Source organism: Cottoperca gobio, chromosome 19 (assembly GCF_900634415.1).
Source record: "Cottoperca gobio chromosome 19, fCotGob3.1, whole genome shotgun sequence".
Taxonomy (NCBI): Eukaryota; Metazoa; Chordata; class Actinopteri; order Perciformes; family Bovichtidae; genus Cottoperca; species Cottoperca gobio.
In genome coordinates, this window is record NC_041373.1 from 20,875,884 (window position 1) to 20,898,776 (window position 22,893).

Below are 22,893 nucleotides of genomic sequence, written 5' to 3' on the forward strand. Positions count from 1 at the left end.
CTGATGTTAAGTAAATAAGTGTTGTGAAAACTTAAAGCTTTTGTCTGGAGTTTTTCTTTAATTGAGTGGAACACACACACACACACACACACACACACACACACACATAATGACCTGCAGGACTAGGGGTGGAATTTTATATTTAGTTAGATTTGCATGAGGTTATGGTTGATAAATTGTGTTGAATCGATGGTGAAATGTTTATTTGATTGAAACGTCTGTGAACCTTTTGACACATCCCCTCGTGGTTATCTTAGACGGAGCATCGCAGGGGACAGGGTTAACAGCAGGCTCGGAAATAAGTAATAATAAAAAATTATTTAAAATAATGCAGACACAGAGGAGCTTCTTCAGATCTGAGTTTCTTTATTTCGGGAAGATTACGGATCATGAACATCACAATTCTTCAAAGCATGATATGAAACATGCTTCACATGGTTCTTGTTTCCAGGTCAATTACTAACTCTATACAAATAGCGTCTGGATATTTATTCTTTTTCCTGGTATAAAAAAATAAGTTCTAAGTGCTTCGCACACTTTTAATACTGTCTCTGCTTCGGCGTGTTCACAGCTCGGATGTCGCCGTGTGTCGTAAAACTCTCCAAAAACACTTAAAGAAACAAAATATCATGTCCGACTGAAGGATCTGTCGTCCGCTGCTTTAACTCGTGATTATCGGGAAAAAAGACAATTTTACGTCAACACAACTCGTAGTCACGCGGCTAAGAAGCGAGATCTAATGTTATTGTTTTGACGTACAAAACGGTATCGTCAATTAAGCTTTGAGGGAAAGTCATTTTCAACCGAATTACATTGTTTTTGACGTATAAAAGTCAACGTTGACTTATTTTATCTTACGGGCATAACTTAAATATCGTAAGATTTATTTTAAGCGTTTTATTTTAAGATACGTTTCCTTTGAGATGCTTTATTTATTAGTTCTATGGGAATGAGATTTTTAGGAAACAAAAGATTTTAATGAGGAAACTAATTTAAAAATTCTATTATTTCAGATTTATCCACAACGACTTATTTGAACATGAAAATACTGAAACGTTGGAGAAGAAACACGACAGAGAAGACCTGAAGCTGAGGTTTAACTTTAAAAAATAAGCTGATTAAATGTCCTCAGAGCAGTTTTAAAGGTAATAAAGCTTTTCAAACAGCTGTCAGAGAAAATTAGCTTTTTGTATTTTTGTGAACATAAAGCACCTCACACAATGACAGAAGAATATGTTAAAGATGAGGGAGAAAAAGCTCATGACACAAAGTCCAGATGTACGCAATCTAAAAACTACATATTCACAGTTTGAAGAACTACAAAGTCCAGAATGCCTCAGTGGCTAAAACCGAGTTTCCTTTTTAAGATCCCACTCTAATTTTGTAAAGTTGTATCTTCAAACAATTTACAACAGTGCAAAACTATATTTTACAGTTGAAGGAAATTCAAAAGAACTACAAATCCCAGTTATCTTAGAGATAATAATGCAAAGGATAAAATAACAAAATCTATTTAGCCATATTGTAAACATACTACTAAAAACATGCAAACAACCTAAAATCTGCAAAAAAAACAAAACATTTACTGATCAAAACAATAATTCTAACCTGCAGCCAATCACAGGCTGTCTGCAAGCTACTTAATAAATCACAAAGTAATCGTAAATATGCATAATTCAGAGACGGTTAATATGAGGAAAGAGAAAATTATATGACAGAATTTGTTTCAGGGCGACCGACGAGCAAGAAACGTTTTCAAGCAGCGTTTTTTAAAAAGTCCACAGTGGTTTTGTCTTCCTGGTAAAAACTGCAGTATAAAGGTTTTTGTTTTTGTAGAGATATTTTAGCATCGGTTGCATTTTGTGTCCTGATAAAACGGGAAATGGGAAGAAACGAGTTCATTGAAACACGCGTTTGGCAATTTAGTGTAGATGCGTCTTTAGTTGTTTTTTACTCGTTGGAAACGACCGTTTTAGAAAACACCGTATCCGTCAGTGTGGCGCGTCGCCACAGCGAAGGCGGGGTATCCCTCGTAGGTGGTGTAGGTGGTCAGATCCTGACCCAGAGAGACGGCCTGCTTCAGCTGGGAGGCGACCGCAGACGCCGCAGGGCTCGCCAGAGTGTAACCTGGAGAGAGACGAGACCTTATTCACTTATTTCTTTTACAGATTTATTCTAAAATATGAGTTCTTTTTTATGGCACCATTATGGCTCCATACAAGGAACACTTACCCTTCTCTGGAGTTCAACAGTATTCTCGCATCATGCAACACTGTGCGGACTTTCACTAAATGGAACTATCTTTCATAAAAATAATACATTTGGTGTCTAAATTATAATGTTTTTATCTCAACCGATGTGTGTATATTAGTTGGTCATTGATGAGTACGTTTGAGTGTTTAGAGTATTTCATTTAACGTAAAACTATTTTAAACATGTAAGCGCCATGTTGTCTTTCTTCCTGCATGCGGTCAGTTAGTGTTTTGTTAAGCGGAGAGTTAGTTACTTTGGGTACGGACCTTCACATACCTGGGAAGGCTACCGAGGCCACAGCGGCGGCAGTGGCACAGGCGGCGTCGGCGGCGCCGTCCGTCTGCAGGCCGAGCGTCTGCAGGGTGTGCTCGGCTGCGTGGACTTTAGCTTCTTCCACAGCTGCACACAGCTTAGCAGGCGTGAAGGGATGCCTGCAGAGACAGAACAAAGTGTAATGTCGCCAGATTTTGGAGAGAAACTTGAATGAATCCAGTTGTTTGAAGATGTTTCTTAAAGAAATATAAAATAGATTTTAGAGGGAATTATGAGCTGTTTACCTTCCTCACAATATGCAAACGGTAATAAAGTGTTCGTACATAGTACAAGTACATAGGATTTGTTGTTTTGCTTGAGATTTTACTTTAGTATTCAATCGGTACAGAGAATCGTGTAATTTCACTGGTATTGGTATCGACTACATTTCTGGTGTTGTGACGTCCCTCGTAATAGTAGCAGAAAGGGTGGTGGTGATCTTACACGTTGGGGTACTGTGTAGCCAAAGCAGGTATGGTGATCTTGTAGAGGAAGAGTTGTCTCTGGTCTGGACCGATGGCAGAGTGGAGCTGATAGACGGGCTGACCCCAGTTATTCTTCTGACACAACTCCTCCAGAACCTGGGAGACAATGGTCACAAGTAAGTCTCAGGGCTTTGCACTGGATACAAAGTCCTAAACAAGTCGAAATGTGCTCCTCCGGAAACATGCTCAATCATCTTTCTAGGTTTTAGGACTTATGACGCTGATCATCATCATCTGGTGTGTTTTGTTACCTGCGTTGCAGGTTTGATGGCGGCGGCCTTCAGGTTCATGGCGGCCGGGTTCATGGGGGTCAGCTCCATGCCCGGCAGCAGGTCGTACAGCTTCTCCTCCGCCTGCTTGTCCATCTTTAGGCCATAACAGGCGCCTCCGCCGACTCCCCCCATGGCTCCGACCCCGGCGGCATAGGCTAGGTATCCCCGCCCGCCCAGCCCCCTCACCCCAGCAGCCCCTACAGGTACAGTCATGTAAATTTCTACAGGAGATCGAAAAGGCAGTGAAATCAATCAAATCACCGGAAATCAACCGGGAAGAAAAATCACACATTATTCAATCAGAGTAACAGGTACAGTGGTGGTAACACTTCATCTTTCACTGATCATTTCTCTTTAGGCTTCTCTTTTGATTCACTGGATCATTCCTGATTCCTGGTTGGAAACAATATTCAGGCATACAAATCATTTCAAAGTAATTTGGGTGAACGATATTTCTGGAGAATTGATCGTGAATTGGGTCTTTGATTTCAGACAGAAGCAGGACGATCAGTTCATCAGTTTGTGTGAAAACATTCAAACATCTGGATTTATCCAAAAACTACATTTTACAAGATGATAATGAACACATCATGATAACTTTACAATTGACCTTCAACCAGTACTAATTTTTACTGAATAGAACTTGAACGCAACATAATGTAACCCTGTGGAACATCCCTCCACCGGCTGCTAACAGCTAACGTTAGCTCGCTCTTTCGTAACATCAGGAAACATATTGTGCGTCTCCTGCACGCGCGAGTTTACTGCGTCACAAACACATTTTATATTAAATTAAATTAAACACACATTTCTATTGGTACTCCCGGGCACCACGATACCTGCGGTACTGTAGAAAAACATCACAACTTCAGGATTTTGGCATCGACTTAGAAGAAGTATTGGTTTTCGTGACATCCCTACTTTCCAGAGCAAAAGCTTCCAGATCCTGTTCACATTGCTGAACCCCCGGTCTGAGAGCCAATAAGAAAAGTGACGCGGAGGCGCATTGACAAACTGGCTTTTTAAACTTGGGTTATTCTGGGTGCTTTTCTGAAACACCTGTAGCATTCATTTATTCAGTTTGTGAATATGAACTCGACTTGTAACGTTATTCTTTACTTCACATTCAGTTTAAGATTGTGGGGTATGCAAAGTGAGTGCATCCTCACCTCTGACAGACGGCGTCCTGATCAGACCTCGACCTCCAACGTGAGCTTTAGCCGCCGGCGGGAAGCGGAACTGACCCGGTATGGCGGCGTAGGCCTGTGGGGCGTAAAACACGGGTGGACCGAGGTACGCCGCTGAGGGGTCGTACACCTGGAGGTGAGAACGTTTTTACACTTTGATCATCATCAGGTCAAAGGTTTAAAGTCTCCAGTGAAATATCTCAACATTTACAATAATTAATACCGATATTAATTTAATTAATTAACTTCACATCTAACGCCGTCATCAGGTCAACATTATAATGTGTCCAACACTAATACTGAAGACAAAATGTTTCTCAAATGTTACTTTATTTTGGAGGGGTATATTACAGACAGGACCAATGAATGAAAGGTTTATGGTGGTTGAGAGTTAGTAAGAAGTGAAAGCTTAATCACTTTTAATATATTTGGTCATTGTGTCAAATACTGTCGTCCACAATAATACCATTCATTTGTATAAACTGTTAAAATTAGGATTGCTAATTTACTTAAAACAAATTCACATGTTGACCTGACGATGGCACTGCGAGCATGTCTGAAGAAACATCAAACTCATTGTATCAAAGTCCTTCAAATGCAGCACAGTAATAAATAAAGACGTTTGCCCAAACATTTTGGTTTCAGGACAACTTTGAACGACCCTGGGGTCAGAGGTCGTGCTATGATCAGAGGTCGTACCTGTCCCAGTGTGTAGGCAGTGTAATCAGTCTGCAGCAGAGATCCCCCCCGTCCTCCGGTCCCTCGCGTGTAACGTACATAACTGTCTTTGTCCACCGGCTTGGCCAGAGTCACCTCGATGGGAGAGCCATCCACCACCTGTGGGGGGCATGAATGGGTTAGTTAGTAGCCCCCCCACCCCTTAAGGTGGAGGTCTTTTTGTGTCTCTTTGTGGTTGTTTGAGTCTTTTAATGCGTTGTGGTCGTTTTTAATATCTTTGTGGTCATTGTGTGTCTCCTTCAAGTCCTTTGATTGACTTTCCAACAAGAAAAGTTAAACATCACTTCAAACCGAGGCTCCGCTCCAGATATTCAATAATCTCCTCATGTATCTTTGTTCAAAACTCACATGCAGTCTGTGCTGGTAGACATATTACGATCCTTTACTCCAGTAAAAGTACAAATACTGTGAAGGTACTACAAGTAAAAGTAATTTAACGTGTGAACTCTTGCAGCTGCTGACCTTTCCATTGAGGGCGTTCATGGCGTTGATGGCGTCGTCTCTCTGAGTGAAATGCACGAAGGCGTAATCCCTGATCTTCTTCACCCGCTCCACCGCACCTGAAACACAACAAACTCTTCATCAACTCCAAGTTTGGATCTTTATTCAACTTAAGTTGGTTTTAAAGGACCATCGTGTTAATATTTCATTTGGTTTTTGTGATTTAGTACCCGGTCTGAGGTTGTTGAACTCCTTCTCGATGGTCTCCTCGCTCGTCTGCAGCATCAGGTTCCTGACGTACAGTATCTTGACGGACGCCATGGTGTCCTCGTCCACCTCCACCTCAGGCTCTGCCCAGTCCACGGCGATGGCGTGACCCCACAGCTGAATACGACCTGAGAGACGAGGCAGGTAGGGTTCAGTTGGTAATGTCTTTATTATGATATCTCTGTCGTGTCATCCATCCATCCATCGTCTACCGTCTGAGAAAACCCATTTCGGCCGCTTGTACCCGTGATCTCGTTCTTTCGGTTATGACCCAGCCTTCATGACCATAGGTGAGGGTAGGAACGAAGATCGACCGGTATATTGAGAGCTTTGCCTTCTGGCTCAGCTCTCTTTTCATCACAACAGTGCGGTAAAGTGACTGTAATACCGCCCCCGCTGCTCCGATTCTCCGGCAAATCTCTCGCTCCATCGTCCCCTCACTCGTGAACAAGACCCCGAGGTACTTGAACTCCTTCACTTGGGGTAATGGCTCATTCCCTACCCGGAGTAGGCAATCCACCGGTTTCCTGCTGAGAGCCATGGCCTCAGATTTAGAGGTGCTGATCCTCATCCCAACCGCTTCACACTCGGCTGCGAACCGATCCAGTGACTGTTGAAGGTCACAGACCGATAATGCCATAAGGATCATCTGCAAAGAGCAACCCCTCTCCTCCACGACTACGCCTCGATATCCTATCCATGAAAATCACGAACAGGATTGGTGATAAAGCGCAGCCCTGGCGGAGGCCAACATTCACTAGAAACGAGTCCGACTTACTGCCGAGTATCCGGACACAACTCTCGCTTTGGGCGTACAGGGATTGGATGGCCCTCAGAAGTGACCCCCTCACCCCATACTCCCGCAGCACCTCCCACAGTATCACCCGGGGGACCCGGTCATACGCCTTCTCCAGATCCACAAAACACATGTAGATCGGATGGGCGTACTCCCAGGCCCCCTCCAGGATCCTTGCAAGAGTAAAGAGTTGGTCTGTTCCACGACCAGGATGGAATCCGCATTGTTCCTCTTCAATCAGAGGTTCGACTACCGGCCGAACCCTCCTTTCCAGTACCTTGGAGTAGACTTTACCAGGGAGGCTGAGAAGTGTGATACCCCTGTAGTTGGCACACACTCTCTGGGTCCCTTTTTCGTGTCATCTTATCTTATCTTAAAATGGTTTATATTTCCATTACAAACACATTTACTGAGTTTATCATTTTAACTTTATTTTGCATTTATTAACAGTTACTACGATCTAATGTGCAAACATAGTAAACTGCTAATAAATGCTTTTATCATTGTTCCTAAGCAGTCTATAAACAGTTCACAAGTTTCTTATAAGTGCTTCTTTTCTACCGTTTTATTAACACTTAATGTTAATAAGCATCTTATGAAGGCGTTATTATTAAACAGATTATTGAACTGACCCAACATTACTCATCGCAGTTCATCACGTCCGGCTTCATGTTGCACATTCAGCGTTACGTAAACCAATAAAACTGTTTCTCTATCTTATCTCTGACGATTTACGGAGAAGCAGCACTTCTTTATCGGACACTTTAACAACTAATTAGTGCACAAAATGTTTCCTCAGTAAAAACACAGAGCTTTGATGTGTTTACGGTTATTTCTGATCGCTGTGATAGAGTTGATCTCAGCTTTTCTCCTATTGGACACTGACCCGGGACCCAGGCTGTGATTGGCTGGTGATAACGCCGTCTCACAGTCAATGAAAAGTAGACTTTGACATTTTTTACTAGGGGTGATGTTGGTACTTTGGCAGCTTTAAAATAACTTTAAATTACAGCTGCATGTGTGCAGAACGTTCCAGCACCACAGGAAACAGGAAGTCAAGCACTGGAGCATCTTTAAACACTTCCTGTTCAAGGACGCTTCAATATTGGACAATGACATTACCAATCATTTGTGAAGCTTGTCAATGCTTTTCGGCAAATGAGTATCCTTGAATGCACAAATAAAAATGAGAGTTTTTCCAAATTAAACGGAGAATAAATTAGAAATTTCCAGTTGAAGAAGTTGCTAAAAGATGACGGAGAGAGAAAGTGGAAAGAACTTATCTTTATATATAAACCCAAATATCTGAATTAACTCAAAAACCTAAAATGAGGCAAAAGTTTAATAAAGTCAAACATTCAGTCTGTAGTCTACCTGGCAGCAGTTTGCGGCGGGCCATGGCGGCGGCTCGGTGGCTCTCGTACTCGACGAAGGCGAACCCTCGGTTTTTGGATTTGTCGGCGGCACTCGGGTACACGATGACGTCCACGACACCGTCAGTGACCTTCCTCATCTCAGACAGGATCTCCTCGCGCTTCTTGGTTTTGGGAATCCCGCCCACAAACAGACGGCAGTTGTCGACGCTGGCACAAACTCCGAGGAGGCGGCCATTTCTGCAGGACGGAGGTGAAGCAGGCGGTCGGCAAAACAAGTCTGGGACGATACAAAACAAAAGGAAACAGACCCGGACCTGATCTCGTAGTTGTTGAGTTGTTTCATGGCGTCCTTGGCCTCCAGTTTGGTGCCGAAGGTGACGAAAGCGTAACCTCGGTTGTTTCCGTTAAAGTCCATCATCATCCTCACCTCGTAGATCTTACCGAACTGGAAGAGAAGAATGTTAGAAGCAGATAGGAAGAAGATGTTTTGATAGAGAAACCATCTTCACCTTCTCACACAGCGGGACCAGCTCGTCTTCAAACAGATCTCGCGGTAGTTTCCCCACAAAGATCTCGCTGCCTCGCTCCGGCAGCGGGCCGTCCCAGTTGGGCGGTGGGCCGCCGTACCGCCGCTGACCGTTCTCCTGGGACACAAATAAAGAACAAAAACACAGCAATGATTATCGGAAATAGAATCAGAAATCCTTTATTAGTCCCACAAACTCAGTGGTGGACAGTATCTCTGTATTAAAATGATCATGAATGTGATTTTTTTGTGAAGTTCTGAACTAATCTATTTCTTAAGTCTGTAGAATAAGATAAGTAATAAGTCAAATGTACAAGATTTACGATATTTCATTTAAAACCATGCTTTGACACATTTCTCCTTTTACAAATATTAAATATATAAATATTACGTCTTTCAGGAGGACATTTTGTGATTTTGATAAAATTAAATCGAATTAAATTTTGATGAATTGTTTAGCCCTGATTCATGGAGGTAAATATATTAGGAAGTAACTTAAGTATTTCCATTTCCTGCTCATTTATACTTCCACTGCATCTCAAAACAATATATAACTTTTTACTTAATTTATCTGACAGCTTTAGTTACTTTGAATATTCAGATTAATAATAGAAAATATAATCAATTTATTATTTATTATTATAGATTAAGATAAAACTTTATTGGTCCCTTAGTGAAATTCACCAGCAGTATATATATATATACTTTAAGTATATTTTAGTGATAACACTTTAAGACTTTGTACACTGTGGTGTTATTGAAGTACAAGATCTGAATACTTTGTCCACCTCTGGTACAAACACAAGAACAAACAAAACACGTGGCATGTCCGTGTTCACTGGATGTTTCAGATGGGTTAGATTCAGCTTCCGACCTGCTGCAGTTGGTATCCTGTGCGTTGCATTAGCGCCCGCAGCGCCTCCTCCTTCTGCGTCCCCGCCAGTCCGTCCCCGCTCACTTTCTGATTGGATTCCATTGGGTGTGATTGACAGCGATATGTAAATCAGGGAAATTAGGGGTGCTCACTGGAAAATGACAGAAAACAACATGTGTGTTATTTTATTTGTCCTACAAAGCTATGAATTTAAAAGTACGGAGCCACGGGAGAAGCGTAAAGTTACGAGAAAAATCTTTAAATATTCTGTAATATTAAAGTGGTACATTTACAAGAAGAAACGCACAAATGTACGAGAAAAAAACCTCTTAAAGATTATAGTGGTAAAATAAAAAACACAAATTTATGAGAACAAAATGTGGATATTCTCTGAAATGATAAAATCTTTATTTAAAAATAAAATCTTTACATACAGACAAGTTGAGCAAAGTTAAAGGTCTATAAATACAGAAAAAGCCGGCATCAGCTGAACCTTGTCTGAAGAGATTTACGCTTCCACCACATCTTAATAACCATAACTTATTTCTTGTTTTATTTTGAAAGGTGACTCCTCGTGTGTTGTGTTTGGTTTTACTTCCTGTCCATCATGCCTGTGTTTCATTAATTGATTAGTTATTTGTGTATATAAGACACCTGTTTTCCCTTTTCTCGTTGTTCATGGTATCTGAGAGTTTAGACGTCCTCGTGTTTAATTTTCTTCAGTGTTTAGTTTTTCTACTTTTCTGAATTGTTTCCTGTTACCGGAAAGTTATTTCATTCATTAAACAATGATATTACATTTACATTAATTTAGCTAAATACTGTTTTGACAAAAGTTAGTAAAATGATTATTTGACAATAACCTCTCGGCTATTTGTAAAATTGTACATAATGTGTTTTGGCAACAAGACATTTTGAGCCCTTGTCGCCCTTCACAAGGGTTGGGGTCCTCGCAGAGCTAAACAACAGATACGAGCCGTGAGCAGCAGAGAGGTCAAGGTCTGTTCAGTAATCATTGACAGACTCTGGACAGGACGCAGTCTGACCGTCCGCCTCACTGTGTGACTGAGAAACAAACAAGGCTTCACCTGGAAATCTATTAAACATACACACATCGTACTTTTAGATCTGAATGTGTGAGGACATAAATCCTCCTGACTGTCCTGTAAGACTAACCTCTAAAGCCCTTAAACCAAGCATCAACCTTCAAATTACACTTTGAAGAGTTGAGGACCGGAATACGTGTCCTCACTTTGCAACAACGTCCTCACTTTGCAACAACGTCCTCACTTTGCAACAACGTCCTCACTTTGTAACAACGTCCTCACTTTGTAACAACGTCCTCACTTTGCAACAACGTCCTCACTTTGCAACAACGTCCTCACTTTGTAACAACGTCCTCACTTTGCAACAACGTCCTCACTTTGTAACAACGTCCTCACTTTGTAACAACGTCCTCACTTTGTAACAACGTCCTCACTTTGTAACAACGTCCTCACTTTGCAACAACGTCCTCACTTTGTAACAACGTCCTCACTTTGTAACAACGTCCTCACTTTGTAACAACGTCCTCACTTTGTTTTGTTATTTTTGGTTAAAATAAGAAAACACAGCTAGTTGTGAGGACAACACACACACACACACAGAGCTAAGTGGCTACTTAAAGCTAACCCTTTGAACCTTTAAAGAAAGGTTGATGTAATCAGTGTAATGATAAACAGCCGATTGCTCCATCTTCACTGTATACAATAGCATGACAATTACACACACACACACACGTTTTGTTTGTTTTGTTTTCTGATCTTTGGAAAACATTTTTGCTTTTTTCCGTCGGTGAATATTTATTCTTATTTTTGATATAATGATTTAGTATTATTCACCTACTTTCATAACTGTATGTTCAAATTAGTTACTCAGTACCATGAGTAAAAGTAAACATTGAGCAGAACAGCTCCTTTTTATTACAGAATATTGTATTTAGTTTTTTATTTAGAGTATTTTAATGTTGTTCATCAATGTAAAGTCCATTTTATACACTTTGTATACTGCTGTGTAGATTGATAGTTCAATACTGCATCATTGTGTGTGTTTTTAGTAATAAATAACTATATATGTCAAATAAATGTAGTGCAGTAAAAAGTACAATAAGCCTCTAAGATGTGTTGCAGTAAAAGTATAAAGTAGCAGGAAAAGGAAATGAAATGATGCAGAAAATATTCCTGTGCAGTTATAAAAACATAGAAATATTTCTAATAGATTAAGATGTTAATAAAAGTTTAAAAAAGTGTTTTCATTTTTTTTTTATATTTTGTCTGACAGTCGAAGGCGATACGGTGAACAGGTTCGGGAAACCTGAGACCAATCACTACTGCTGACACACACACACACACACACACACACACACACGCACACATACACACACACACACACACACACACACACGCACACATACACACACACACACACACACACACACACACACATACAAAAAAAGCCAAAATCTATGGAAGCCATTTGTTCTTAAACATAAAAATTAATAAAGGAAAAGAGATGTTTAAAGTGATCATAAAAAGTCTAAGTGAATAATTATAGTTTGATTTTAAAAGCAGATATTAATTGATTAAAAGTAAATTATGAGATATTAAGTCCAAATAATTAGATATTAAGTAAAAAATAATAGATAAAAATACAACCTTTCTGACTTTTTTCACGAACAAACATGCAAAAAAAGGAATGTATTTTTTATTTTTGTTAAACCTAAATGAGCTTCCACAAAACTCTGCAAATACATAAATTAAAAATAAACACTTCTTCAATTTAAATCTGCTGAATTCGCACTTTAATAACGTTTTGGCTGCTAAATTATTTAAAGTCTTTTTGTGTCTCTGACTCGTCTTTACAAACTATTTAAGAAAACTTTATTGAAACTCTCAGAACTTTATACGTCATGTCAAGCCGAGTCAATTTTTATTACTTTTACAGCCAAAACATCAACAACATTTTCACAAATCAGAGGTATTTATCTTTTAATTTAATACATAAAACATTATTGGCATTATTGAGCTTCTATATATCGCACAGTTTATACCGAAAAAATGACTTAAATGAATAATCACCTAATATATATATAATATAATATAATTTTTGACTAATGCAGCTCGTTTAACTTTACCTAGTCTTCCTGTCTGTCTTCATCCAATCAGTTGTGACCCCCTGGCGGCCATGATTGATGGTCAACTCCTACGATTCCCAGCATGCATTTCAACCTAATCTGCTTTATCATTGTTTCTCTCACATTAATGGTTCGCTGGGTTAATAATTCATCTTCTGTCTCTAACGTTTCCTGTGTTTAACTCGCAGCAGACAGTTTGTTAAATAAAGTTTAATACAATAATTTCTAAGACTTTATTTAAACTGCCTCTATTTAATCTTTATATATAAACAAAGAATAAATGGTTTATTAAACGTCACTAAAACTTCTTCTGTGAAGCGTCTATATCTGTTGATTTAATATTCTCTAAAATATTTATATTATTATACTATTTATTTATTGTATTTATTAATGAAGCACTTGTGATTATATATGTATTATTGTAGGTCTTAAAACAAACTTCTGATTTTGCTTTAGTTTTAATTTAGTTTTAATTATTTTATTCTATATTTTCCTATTATTACCTTTTCCTAAAATATATATCGGCTTTTATACACCAAACTGTTTTAAAACCTGTTTTCTTTTAAACCTGATGATGTATGATTATTATTATTATTATTATTATTATTATTATTATTATTATTATTATTATTATTCAAAATCAAATCAAATCAAATGTATTTATATAGCCCAATATCATGTCACAAATGACACATTTACAGACTGTACAGGATACGACACCCTTAGACCCTCTGTCCTTAGACCCTCTGTCCTTAGACCCTCTGTCCTTACACCCTCTGTCCTTACACCCTCTGTCCTTAGACCCTCTGTCCTTAGACCCTCTGTCCTTAGACCCTCTGTCCTTACACCCTCTGTCCTTAGACCCTCTGTCCTTAGACCCTCTGTCCTTACACCCTCTGTCCTTACACCCTCTGTCCTTAGACCCTCTGTCCTTAGACCCTCTGTCCTTACACCCTCTGTCCTTAGACCCTCTGTCCTTACACCCTCTGTCCTTACACCCTCTGTCCTTAGACCCTCTGTCCTTACACCCTCTGTCCTTACACCCTCTGTCCTTAGACCCTCTGTCCTTACACCCTCTGTCCTTAGACCCTCTGTCCTTACACCCTCTGTCCTTAGACCCTCTGTCCTTAGACCCTCTGTCCTTACACCCTCTGTCCTTACACCCTCTGTCCTTAGACCCTCTGTCCTTACACCCTCTGTCCTTACACCCTCTGTCCTTAGACCCTCTGTCCTCAGACCCTCTGTCCTTACACCCTCTGTCCTTAGACCCTCTGTCCTTACACCCTCTGTCCTTACACCCTCTGTCCTTAGACCCTCTGTCCTCAGACCCTCTGTCCTTACACACTCTGTCCTTAGACCCTCTGTCCTTACACCCTCTGTCCTTACACCCTCTGTCCTCAGACCCTCTGTCCTTACACCCTCTGTCCTTACACCCTCTGTCCTCAGACCCTCTGTCCTCAGACCCTCTGTCCTTACACCCTCTGTCCTCAGACCCTCTGTCCTTAGACCCTCTGTCCTTACACCCTCTGTCCTTAGACCCTCTGTCCTTACACCCTCTGTCCTTAGACCCTCTGTCCTTAGACCCTCTGTCCTTACACCCTCTGTCCTTACACCCTCTGTCCTTAGACCCTCTGTCCTTACACCCTCTGTCCTTAGACCCTCTGTCCTTACACCCTCTGTCCTTAGACCCTCTGTCCTTAGACCCTCTGTCCTTACACCCTCTGTCCTTAGACCCTCTGTCCTTACACCCTCTGTCCTTAGACCCTCTGTCCTTACACCCTCTGTCCTTACACCCTCTGTCCTTACACCCTCTGTCCTTAGACGCTCTGTCTTTACACCCTCTGTCCTTAGACCTCTGTCCTTAGACCCTCTGGCCTTAGACCCTCTGGCCTTAGACCCTCTGTCCTTACACCCTCTGTCCTTAGACCCTCTGTCCTCAGACCCTCTGTCCTTAGACCCTCGCATCGCACAAAGAACAACTTCCTAAAAGAAAGAGAAATGGAAGAAACTTCAGGGAGAGACTGAGGAGGGATCCCTCTCCCAGGACGGACACACGTGTAATAGATGTCGTGTGTATTATTGTTGTTGTTATATTTAATATATTTAAATTTGACCAAATATTTTCAGCCATAAAATACTTTCTTATTATTTAATTATTTAATGGGAATTAATTAATAGACAACTTTCATGCTTTTTAGTAGTTTAATCTTAACCCTTAAAAACTCCTTAAACCTCACCTATTTCTTAACGCATATATGTGTATATATATCTAAATATATTATATATAGACATATATATATAATATATATATGAATATATGTATGTATATATAATATATTATATAAATATATGTATATATATATATATATGTATATATATACATATATAATATATATATATATGAATATATATTTGTATATATAATATATTTATATATAAAATATGTATATATATATATATGTATTTACATATATTTATATATATTATATATACATATATATAATATATATATATGAATATATATTTGTATATATAATATATTTATATATAAATATATGTATATATGGTATTGTGTATATATACATATATTATATATATAATATATATATTTTCTATATATAATATATGTATATGTGTGTATATATACATATATTATATATATAATATATATATTTCTATATATAATATATATTTATATGTATATAAATATATGTATATGTGTGTATATATACATATATAATACATATACATATACATATATATTTATATATATAATATATGTATATATATAAATATATGTATGTGTATATATACATATATTATATATATAATATATATATTTATATATATAATATATTTATATATGTATATGTATGTTATGCTTTAAATATTTTTTGATAACATTTTGTAAGTAATAATTTTGTGAAAAACAAACGACGTAAATATCATGAAATGCATCCGTGATTATTTATTATGTTATAATGAAACTACTAACGTATGTAAAAATAGATTAATGGAAAGTAAATTATTAGTAATGTTATTTTAACCCAATTAAATATAAATGTACTTAAAATGTTTATTTTCGATACTTGAAATTAATTTTCTTTCATATAACTTTATTTCTCAACATGAGGAACCTACATTACATATAATTATATGTTATATATATAAAATCAAACTAACCTGAGTGCATTATTTAAAAATATATATATTTGAGTAATTTCACTGCATATATTATGTCGAATATATATATATATAGAGTCTGTATATATGTTAATATTATATTTAAGATATTTATATTCAGACTTTCGCTCCCTGCTTGCTCTCCGTTATAACTCAAGCTAACGCGGCTCGACCTGTTTGTTCAGCATGTTTAACCATCACACACCAACGAAGAACGACACTTTCTCCGTGTGTGTGTGTTTTTAAATAACAAAATATAAAATATAAAAAACGTTGTTTCTTTTGATGAAAAACAGAAAAACTCACCTGAGCAATTTCAGAGATCACCTCCCTCCGATCAGAGCTGTGTCATTCTGAGGCCGAGAGTGTGTGTGTGTGTGTGTGTGTGTGTGTGTGTGTGTGTGTGTGTGTGTGTGTGAGATCACATCATATCAAACTCCAAAGGTTCACTGTCTTGGTGTTAGCTTTACGAGCCGGCCGACGTTAATGTTTAACCTGCTGCTATCTGTAGACACACACACACACACACACACACACACACACACACACACAGACACACACTCATGCAAATACATAGACGTAACACGCTACCGGCAGGACTGTGTGTGTGTGTGTGTGTGTGTGGCAGGAGGCCTTTGACCGACAGTCACTATCTAGAACAGAGTGCTCTGCAAATGTCTCTTCACACACACACACACACACACACACACACACACACACACACACACACACACACACACACACACACACAAACACACACACTCACACACACAGAGGGGGAACATGGCAGATGTTACACTCTTATATTTGCCGCTTTCTTCTGTCAACGTATAAAGTGAGTTTAATAATCACAGCGGGGAACGAAGAAACAACACAAAAATATAATAATTATAATAATAATAAACTGTATTTGCAGTGCGTGTATATAAATGTATATAAGTATATAAAATACTCGCTTGTCAACACTTGTTTAAAAAAGGTTTAAATAGATTCAGCTCATTCTTTTATTTTAATTTAATTTACTTAAGAGGACGACGTTTCTGTAGTCTCTTTGTAGTCATGTTGTGTCTCTTTGTAGTCGTGTTGTGTCTCTTTGTAGTCGTGTTGTGTCTCTTTGTAATCGTGTTGCGTCTCTTTATAGTCGTGTTGTGTCTCTTTGTAATCGTTTTGCGTCTCTTTGTAGTCGTGTTGTGTCTCTTTGTAGTCGTGTTGCGTCTCTTTGTAATCGTTTTGCGTCTCTTTGTAGTCGTGTTGCGTCTCTTTGTAATCATGTTGCGTCTCTTTGTAGTCGTGTTGTGTCTCTTTGTAGTCGTGTTGTGTCTCTTTGTTGTCGTGTTGTGTCTCTTTGTAATCGTGTTGTGTCTCTTTGTAATCGTTTTGCGTCTCTTTGTAATCATGTTGCGTCTCTTTGTAGTCGTGTTGTGTCTCTTTGTAGTCGTGTTGTGTCTCTTTGTAGTCGTGTTGTGTCTCTTTGTAGTCGTGTTGTGTCTCTTTGTAATCGTTTTGCGTCTCTTTGTAGTCGTGTTGCGTCTCTTTGTAGTCGTGTTGCGTCTCTTTGTAATCATGTTGCGTCTCTTTGTAGTCGTGTTGTGTCTCTTTGTAGTCGTGTTGTGTCTCTTTGTTGTCGTGTTGTGTCTCTTTGTAGCTATTTTGTGTCTCTTTGTAGTCGTGTTGTGTCTCTTTGTAGTCATGTTGTGTACCTTTGTAGTCATTTTGTGTCTCTTTGTCGTCGTGTTGTGTCTCTTTGTAGTCATTTTGTGTCTCTTTGTAGTCAGTTTGTGTCTCTTTGTAGCCATTTTGTGTCTCTTTGTAGTCATGTTGTGTCTCTTTGTAGTCGTGTTGTGTCTCTTGTAGTCATGTTGTGTACCTTTGTAGTCATTTTGTGTCTCTTTGTCGTCGTGTTGTGTCTCTTTGTAGCCATTTTGTGTCTCTTTGTAGTCATGTTGTGTCTCTTTGTAGTCATGTTGTGTCCCTTTGTAGTCGTGTTGTGTCTCTTTGTAGTCGTTTTGTCTCTCTTTGTAGTCGTTTTGTGTCTCTTTGTAGTCATTTTGTTTCTCTTTGTAATCGTGTTATGTCTCTTTGTAGTCATTTTGTGTCTCTATGTAGTCGTGTTGTGTCTCTTTGTAATCGTGTTGCGTCTCTTTATAGTCGTGTTGTGTCTCTTTGTAATCATGTTGTATCTCTTTGTAGTCATGTTGTGTCTCTTTGTAGTCATGTTGTGCCTCTTTGTAGTCATGTTGTGTCTCTTTGTAGTCATGTTGTGTCCCTTTGTAATCGTGTTGCGTCTCTTTATAGTCGTGTTGTGTCTCTTTGTAATCGTGTTGTATCTCTTTGTAGTCATGTTGTGTCTCTTTGTAGTCATGTTGTGTCTCTTTGTAGTCATGTTGTGTCTCTTTGTAGTCATGTTGTGTCCCTTTGTAGTCGTGTTGTGTCTCTTTGTTTTCGTGTTGTGTCTCTTTGTAGTCGTTTTGTGTCTCTTTGTAGTCATTTTGTTTCTCTTTGTAGTCGTGTTATGTCTCTTTGTAGTTATGTTGTGTCTCTTTGTAGTCATGTTGTGTCTCTTTGTAGTCATTTTGTGTCTCTTTGTAGTCAGTTTGTGTCTCTTTGTAGTCGTGTTGTGTCTCTTTGTAGTCATGTTGTGTCTCTTTGTAGTCATGTTGTGTCTCTTTGTAGTCGTGTTGTGTCTCTTGTAGTCATGTTGTGTACCTTTGTAGTCATTTTGTGTCTCTTTGTCGTCGTGTTGTGTCTCTTTGTAGTCATTTTGTGTCTCTTTGTAGTCAGTTTGTGTCTCTTTGTAGCCATTTTGTGTCTCTTTGTAGTCATGTTGTGTCTCTTTGTAGTCATGTTGTGTCCCTTTGTAGTCGTGTTGTGTCTCTTTGTAGTCGTTTTGTGTCTCTTTGTAGTCAGTTTGTGTCTCTTTGTAGTCATGTTGTGTCACTTTGTAGTCGTGTTGTGTCTCTTGTAGTCATGTTGTGTACCTTTGTAGTCATTTTGTGTCTCTTTGTCGTCGTGTTGTGTCTCTTTGTAGTCATTTTGTGTCTCTTTGTAGTCAGTTTGTGTCTCTTTGTAGCCATTTTGTGTCTCTTTGTAGTCATGTTGTGTCTCTTTGTAGTCATGTTGTGTCCCTTTGTAGTCGTGTTGTGTCTCTTTGTAGTCGTTTGTGTCTCTTTGTAGTCGTTTTGTGTCTCTTTGTAGTCAGTTTGTGTCTCTTTGTAGTCATGTTGTGTCTCTTTGTAGTCAGTTTGTGTCTCTTTGTAGTCATTTTGTTTCTCTTTGTAATCGTGTTATGTCTCTTTGTAGTCATTGTGTGTCTCTGTGTAGTCGTGTTGTGTCTCTTTGTAATCGTGTTGCGTCTCTTTATAGTCGTGTTGTGTCTCTTTGTAGTCGTGTTGTATCTCTTTGTAGTCATGTTGTGTCTCTTTGTAGTCATGTTGTGTCTCTTTGTAGTCAGTGTTGTGTCCCTTTGCAGTCGTGTTGTGTCTCTTTGTTTTCGTGTTGTGTCTCTTTGTAGTCGTTTTGTGTCTCTTTGTAGTCAGTTTGTGTCTCTTTGTAGTCGTGTTGTGTCTCTTTGTAGTCGTGTTGTGTCTCTTTGTAGTCGTGTTGTGTCTCTTTGTAGTCAGTTTGTGTCTCTTTGTAGTCATTTTGTTTCTCTTTGTAGTCGTGTTATGTCTCTTTGTAGTCATGTTGTGTCTCTTTGTAGTCATGTTGTGTCTCTTTGTAGTCATTTTGTGTCTCTTTGTAGTCAGTCTTTGTAGTCGTGTTGTGTCTCTTTGTAGTCATGTTGTGTCTCTTTGTAGTCATGTTGTGTCTCTTTGTAGTCATGTTGTGTCTCTTTGTAGTCGTGTTGTGTCTCTTTGTAGTCATGTTGTGTCCCTTTGTAGTCATGTTGTGTCTCTTTGTAGTCATGTTGTGTCCCTTTGTAGTCGTGTTGTGTCTCTTTGTAGTCGTGTTGTCTCTCTTTGTAGTCGTTTTGTGTCTCTTTGTAGTCAGTTTGTGTCTCTTTGTAGTCATGTTGTGTCACTTTGTAGTCGTGTTGTGTCTCTTTGTAGTCGTGTTGTGTCTCTTTGTAGTCGTTTTGTGTCTCTTTGTAGTCAGTTTGTGTCTCTTTGTAGTCAGTTTGTGTCTCTTTGTAGTCATGTTGTGTCACTTTGTAGTCGTGTTGTGTCTCTTTGTAGTCGTGTTGTGTCTCTTTGTAGTCGTTTTGTGTCTCTTTGTAGTCGTGTTGTGTCTCTTTGTAGTCGTGTTGTGTCTCTTTGTAGTCAGTTTGTGTCTCTTTGTAGTCATTTTGTTTCTCTTTGTAGTCGTGTTATGTCTCTTTGTAGTCATGTTGTGTCTCTTTGTAGTCATTTTGTTTCTCTTTGTAGTCGTGTTATGTCTCTTTGTAGTCATGTTGTGTCTCTTTGTAATCAAGTTGCATCTCTTTGTAGTAATTTTGTGTCTCTTTGTAGTCATTTTGTGTCTCTTTGTAGTCGTGTTGTGTCTCTTTGTAATCGTGTTGCGTCTCTTTATAGTCGTGTTGTGTCTCTTTGTAATCGTGTTGTGTCTCTTTGTAGTCGTGTTGTGTCTCTTTGTAGTCGTTTTGTGTCTCTTTGTAGTGAAATGACAAAGACCTCGATATTATTATAGATCAGTTAAATGTTGTTTCATTATTTTTAACACAAATACAGCAGAAAAATGTCAGACATCAAACTGAACAGTGTTTATAAGTGAATCTCAGTTTTAGAGAGATCATCAAAGAACCAGCAGCAGTTTTATTCTCACTCTCACAATGAAATCACTTTGAATCACAACAAAAGCTTTTGTGTTTTAAAAACTCTCATATCTCTAAACATAGGAAAGGTTTTCCTGCACGTTATTTAAATTACTTTAAAGTATTATAATAAACAAACATCAGTGGACAAAAATACAGTTTAATGAGTTGTCTCTGTGTAAAATATTAATAAACATTATGAAGTATCTGACTCTGTCAATCAGACAGCAATGTAGTATATATGAATAAAGTATGAATACTGTAAAGTATACAGGATTGTTTGCAGTCTCATAAAATACACTTATTTTTTCATGCTGCACTGATGGGGAGCAGCCAGCGGGGGGCGCTACAGGGCAGCAGCACGAGGGTTTCTGCTCCTCGTGAAGAAGATTTAAATGTTTAAATGAATTAAACTGAACTAAACTAAGTCCTGAAGCAGTTTTTGTGCTGACATTGTACTATTTTGTCAGTTAAAGTATAAGTTAATAAAGCTGAGCATACTGTATATAGAATATAGAATATATATTTTATATATCATATTTATATTTCTTAATATATATTAAATATATTATTATATATATTATATTATATTTATAAACATATATAAATACATAAATACATATATTTCTTAATATATATATATATATGATATATATAATACATATATTTATAAATATATATATTAAGAAATATATATATATATTATATGTTATATTTATAAATATAATATATATATTAATATATCTATATCTCTATATTAGAAATATTATATATATCTAAAATATATATATATATATTCTCTAACTAATCTTCTCTATTCTCTCTCTATCTCATCTCTTCTATATCTATATCTCTCTCTCTCTTCTCTATCTCTCTCTCTCTATTTATCTCTCTCTTCTCTCTCTCTCTATCTCTCTTCTCATTTTATTTTCTCCCTCCCTCTCTCTCTTTCTTCTAAACATATATTTATGAGGAGGAGGGACAGGAACTTTAGTGTTTGCAGCTGCAGTGTCTCTCGGTTTCTGCAGCTCTGCATTAAACTAATGAAAGTAATGAAGCAGATGAAACCTGCAGCTGCTCTTCTTTCACCTCCTCGGGATCTGCTCATTTTCATTTGTGCTCTTCATTTCTCCGGATCTCCTCCGGAAACTCTCACGTGAGCGGGATTTCATCTCCACTGGTTTCTAAGCGGAGCTGAGACTCCACGCGAGGAAAGTGATGTGAGCTGCGGGTTTCACCTGCAGTCCTGTTTCCACTTTCTTCCTCACTTCGCTGCGGATTAAGCACATTTTCTACTTTTCCTGCAGCGCCAGCCTGAGCTGCACAGGGAGGAGGTTTTTAAAATGTTTCTGCCGGGATCCACCTGGATTATAATCACTTTGAAGGAATAACTCCCGCAGAAAACTGAGGTTTACTTCTGCACGGACACGTAGCGAGGAATTTAAACCTGGAATATAACTATTTTTATATTTTCCTGCACCGACATAGTTCATGCAACCTGTAGATACATGCACTTTATTTACTGACTGGTAAATGATTGTGTTCCAGCAGCACAGGAGTAAAACACACATGTGCATATCAACACTAGAGAGATGTTTAGAGTAGATATACAACACAGTTTCAAATACATCGTTAGAATACACTTTAATATAGAAACACAGGATACACTATACACACAAGTGATGCATGGATGTGTATCTACTCTCCCAGGACTCACTTTCGACTTTGCTTTCGAATCCTCGACACTGGAGGTCAACCTGCTGCTGAAGTCTCCTCCTGGTTCTGCTGCAGGAAAGGACGGAGGTTAAGGAAGAACCCTGAGGACCAGATACAGTTTATGTTCTTTATCATCTAAAATCACATATTGTCCTGACCGAGCAGATTAAGAAACCACGAGTATGTCGAGGAACCTGCAAGATTTAAAGGACGGCAGCATGAGGCGCCTCGAGGAACTTTGAGCTCAAAAACACTAAAAGCAACAAGGTTTTGCTCAATAATAAGAACATTCTGGGAGGAAGCTTTTGAGAAACTCTAAAGGGATCCACAGGAAATCTATAGGAGACCCCAAAGAAACTCCAGAAGACCCATCATCTCCCTTAAAACCAGTGCTGCACGATTTAGAAAAATAATTGCAATTTTGTTCGACTGATATTGCAATTGCGGAATAGAAAGTAGATATTGAAATTGTGAAAAATGTCTATACCAAACAAAGATTTGTACTTAAGTCTGTAGAAGATGATTTGTAGACATTTCTGCAGCAA

General features: G+C 38.4%; 1 protein-coding gene across 2 annotated transcripts; it reads right to left on the reverse strand.

Annotated features, from left to right (window-relative positions):
- Positions 1-1,972: 1,972 nt before the first annotated feature.
- a1cf (apobec1 complementation factor) lies at positions 1,973-9,629 on the reverse strand. Of its 2 annotated transcripts, none has more exons than XM_029456387.1 (12): positions 9,528-9,629; positions 8,637-8,771; positions 8,442-8,572; positions 8,126-8,364; positions 5,919-6,083; positions 5,710-5,807; positions 5,209-5,346; positions 4,492-4,639; positions 3,302-3,519; positions 3,010-3,146; positions 2,530-2,684; positions 1,973-2,127 (listed from the first exon to the last, which is right to left on the reverse strand). In XM_029456387.1, exons 1-12 carry the CDS (start codon positions 9,627-9,629, stop codon positions 1,973-1,975), a joined length of 1,821 nt encoding a protein of 606 aa, XP_029312247.1. The 2 variants fall into 2 exon arrangements, with proteins under 2 accessions (XP_029312247.1, XP_029312246.1); XM_029456386.1 differs by having other exon boundaries at positions 3,302-3,543.
- Positions 9,630-22,893: the final 13,264 nt, after the last annotated feature.

Excerpts from the sequence above, each read along its gene's own strand:
- a1cf (XM_029456386.1), bottom strand. The coding sequence starts at position 9,629 with ATGGAATCCAATCAGAAAGTGAGCGGGGACGGACTGGCGGGGACGCAG. Across the intron at positions 5,347-5,709 it reads TGAACGCCCTCAATGGAAAG|GTGGTGGATGGCTCTCCCAT; the intron begins GTCAGCAGCTGC and ends TGCCCCCCACAG. Across the intron at positions 3,544-4,491 it reads CAGGACGCCGTCTGTCAGAG|AAATTTACATGACTGTACCT; the intron begins GTGAGGATGCAC and ends GATCTCCTGTAG.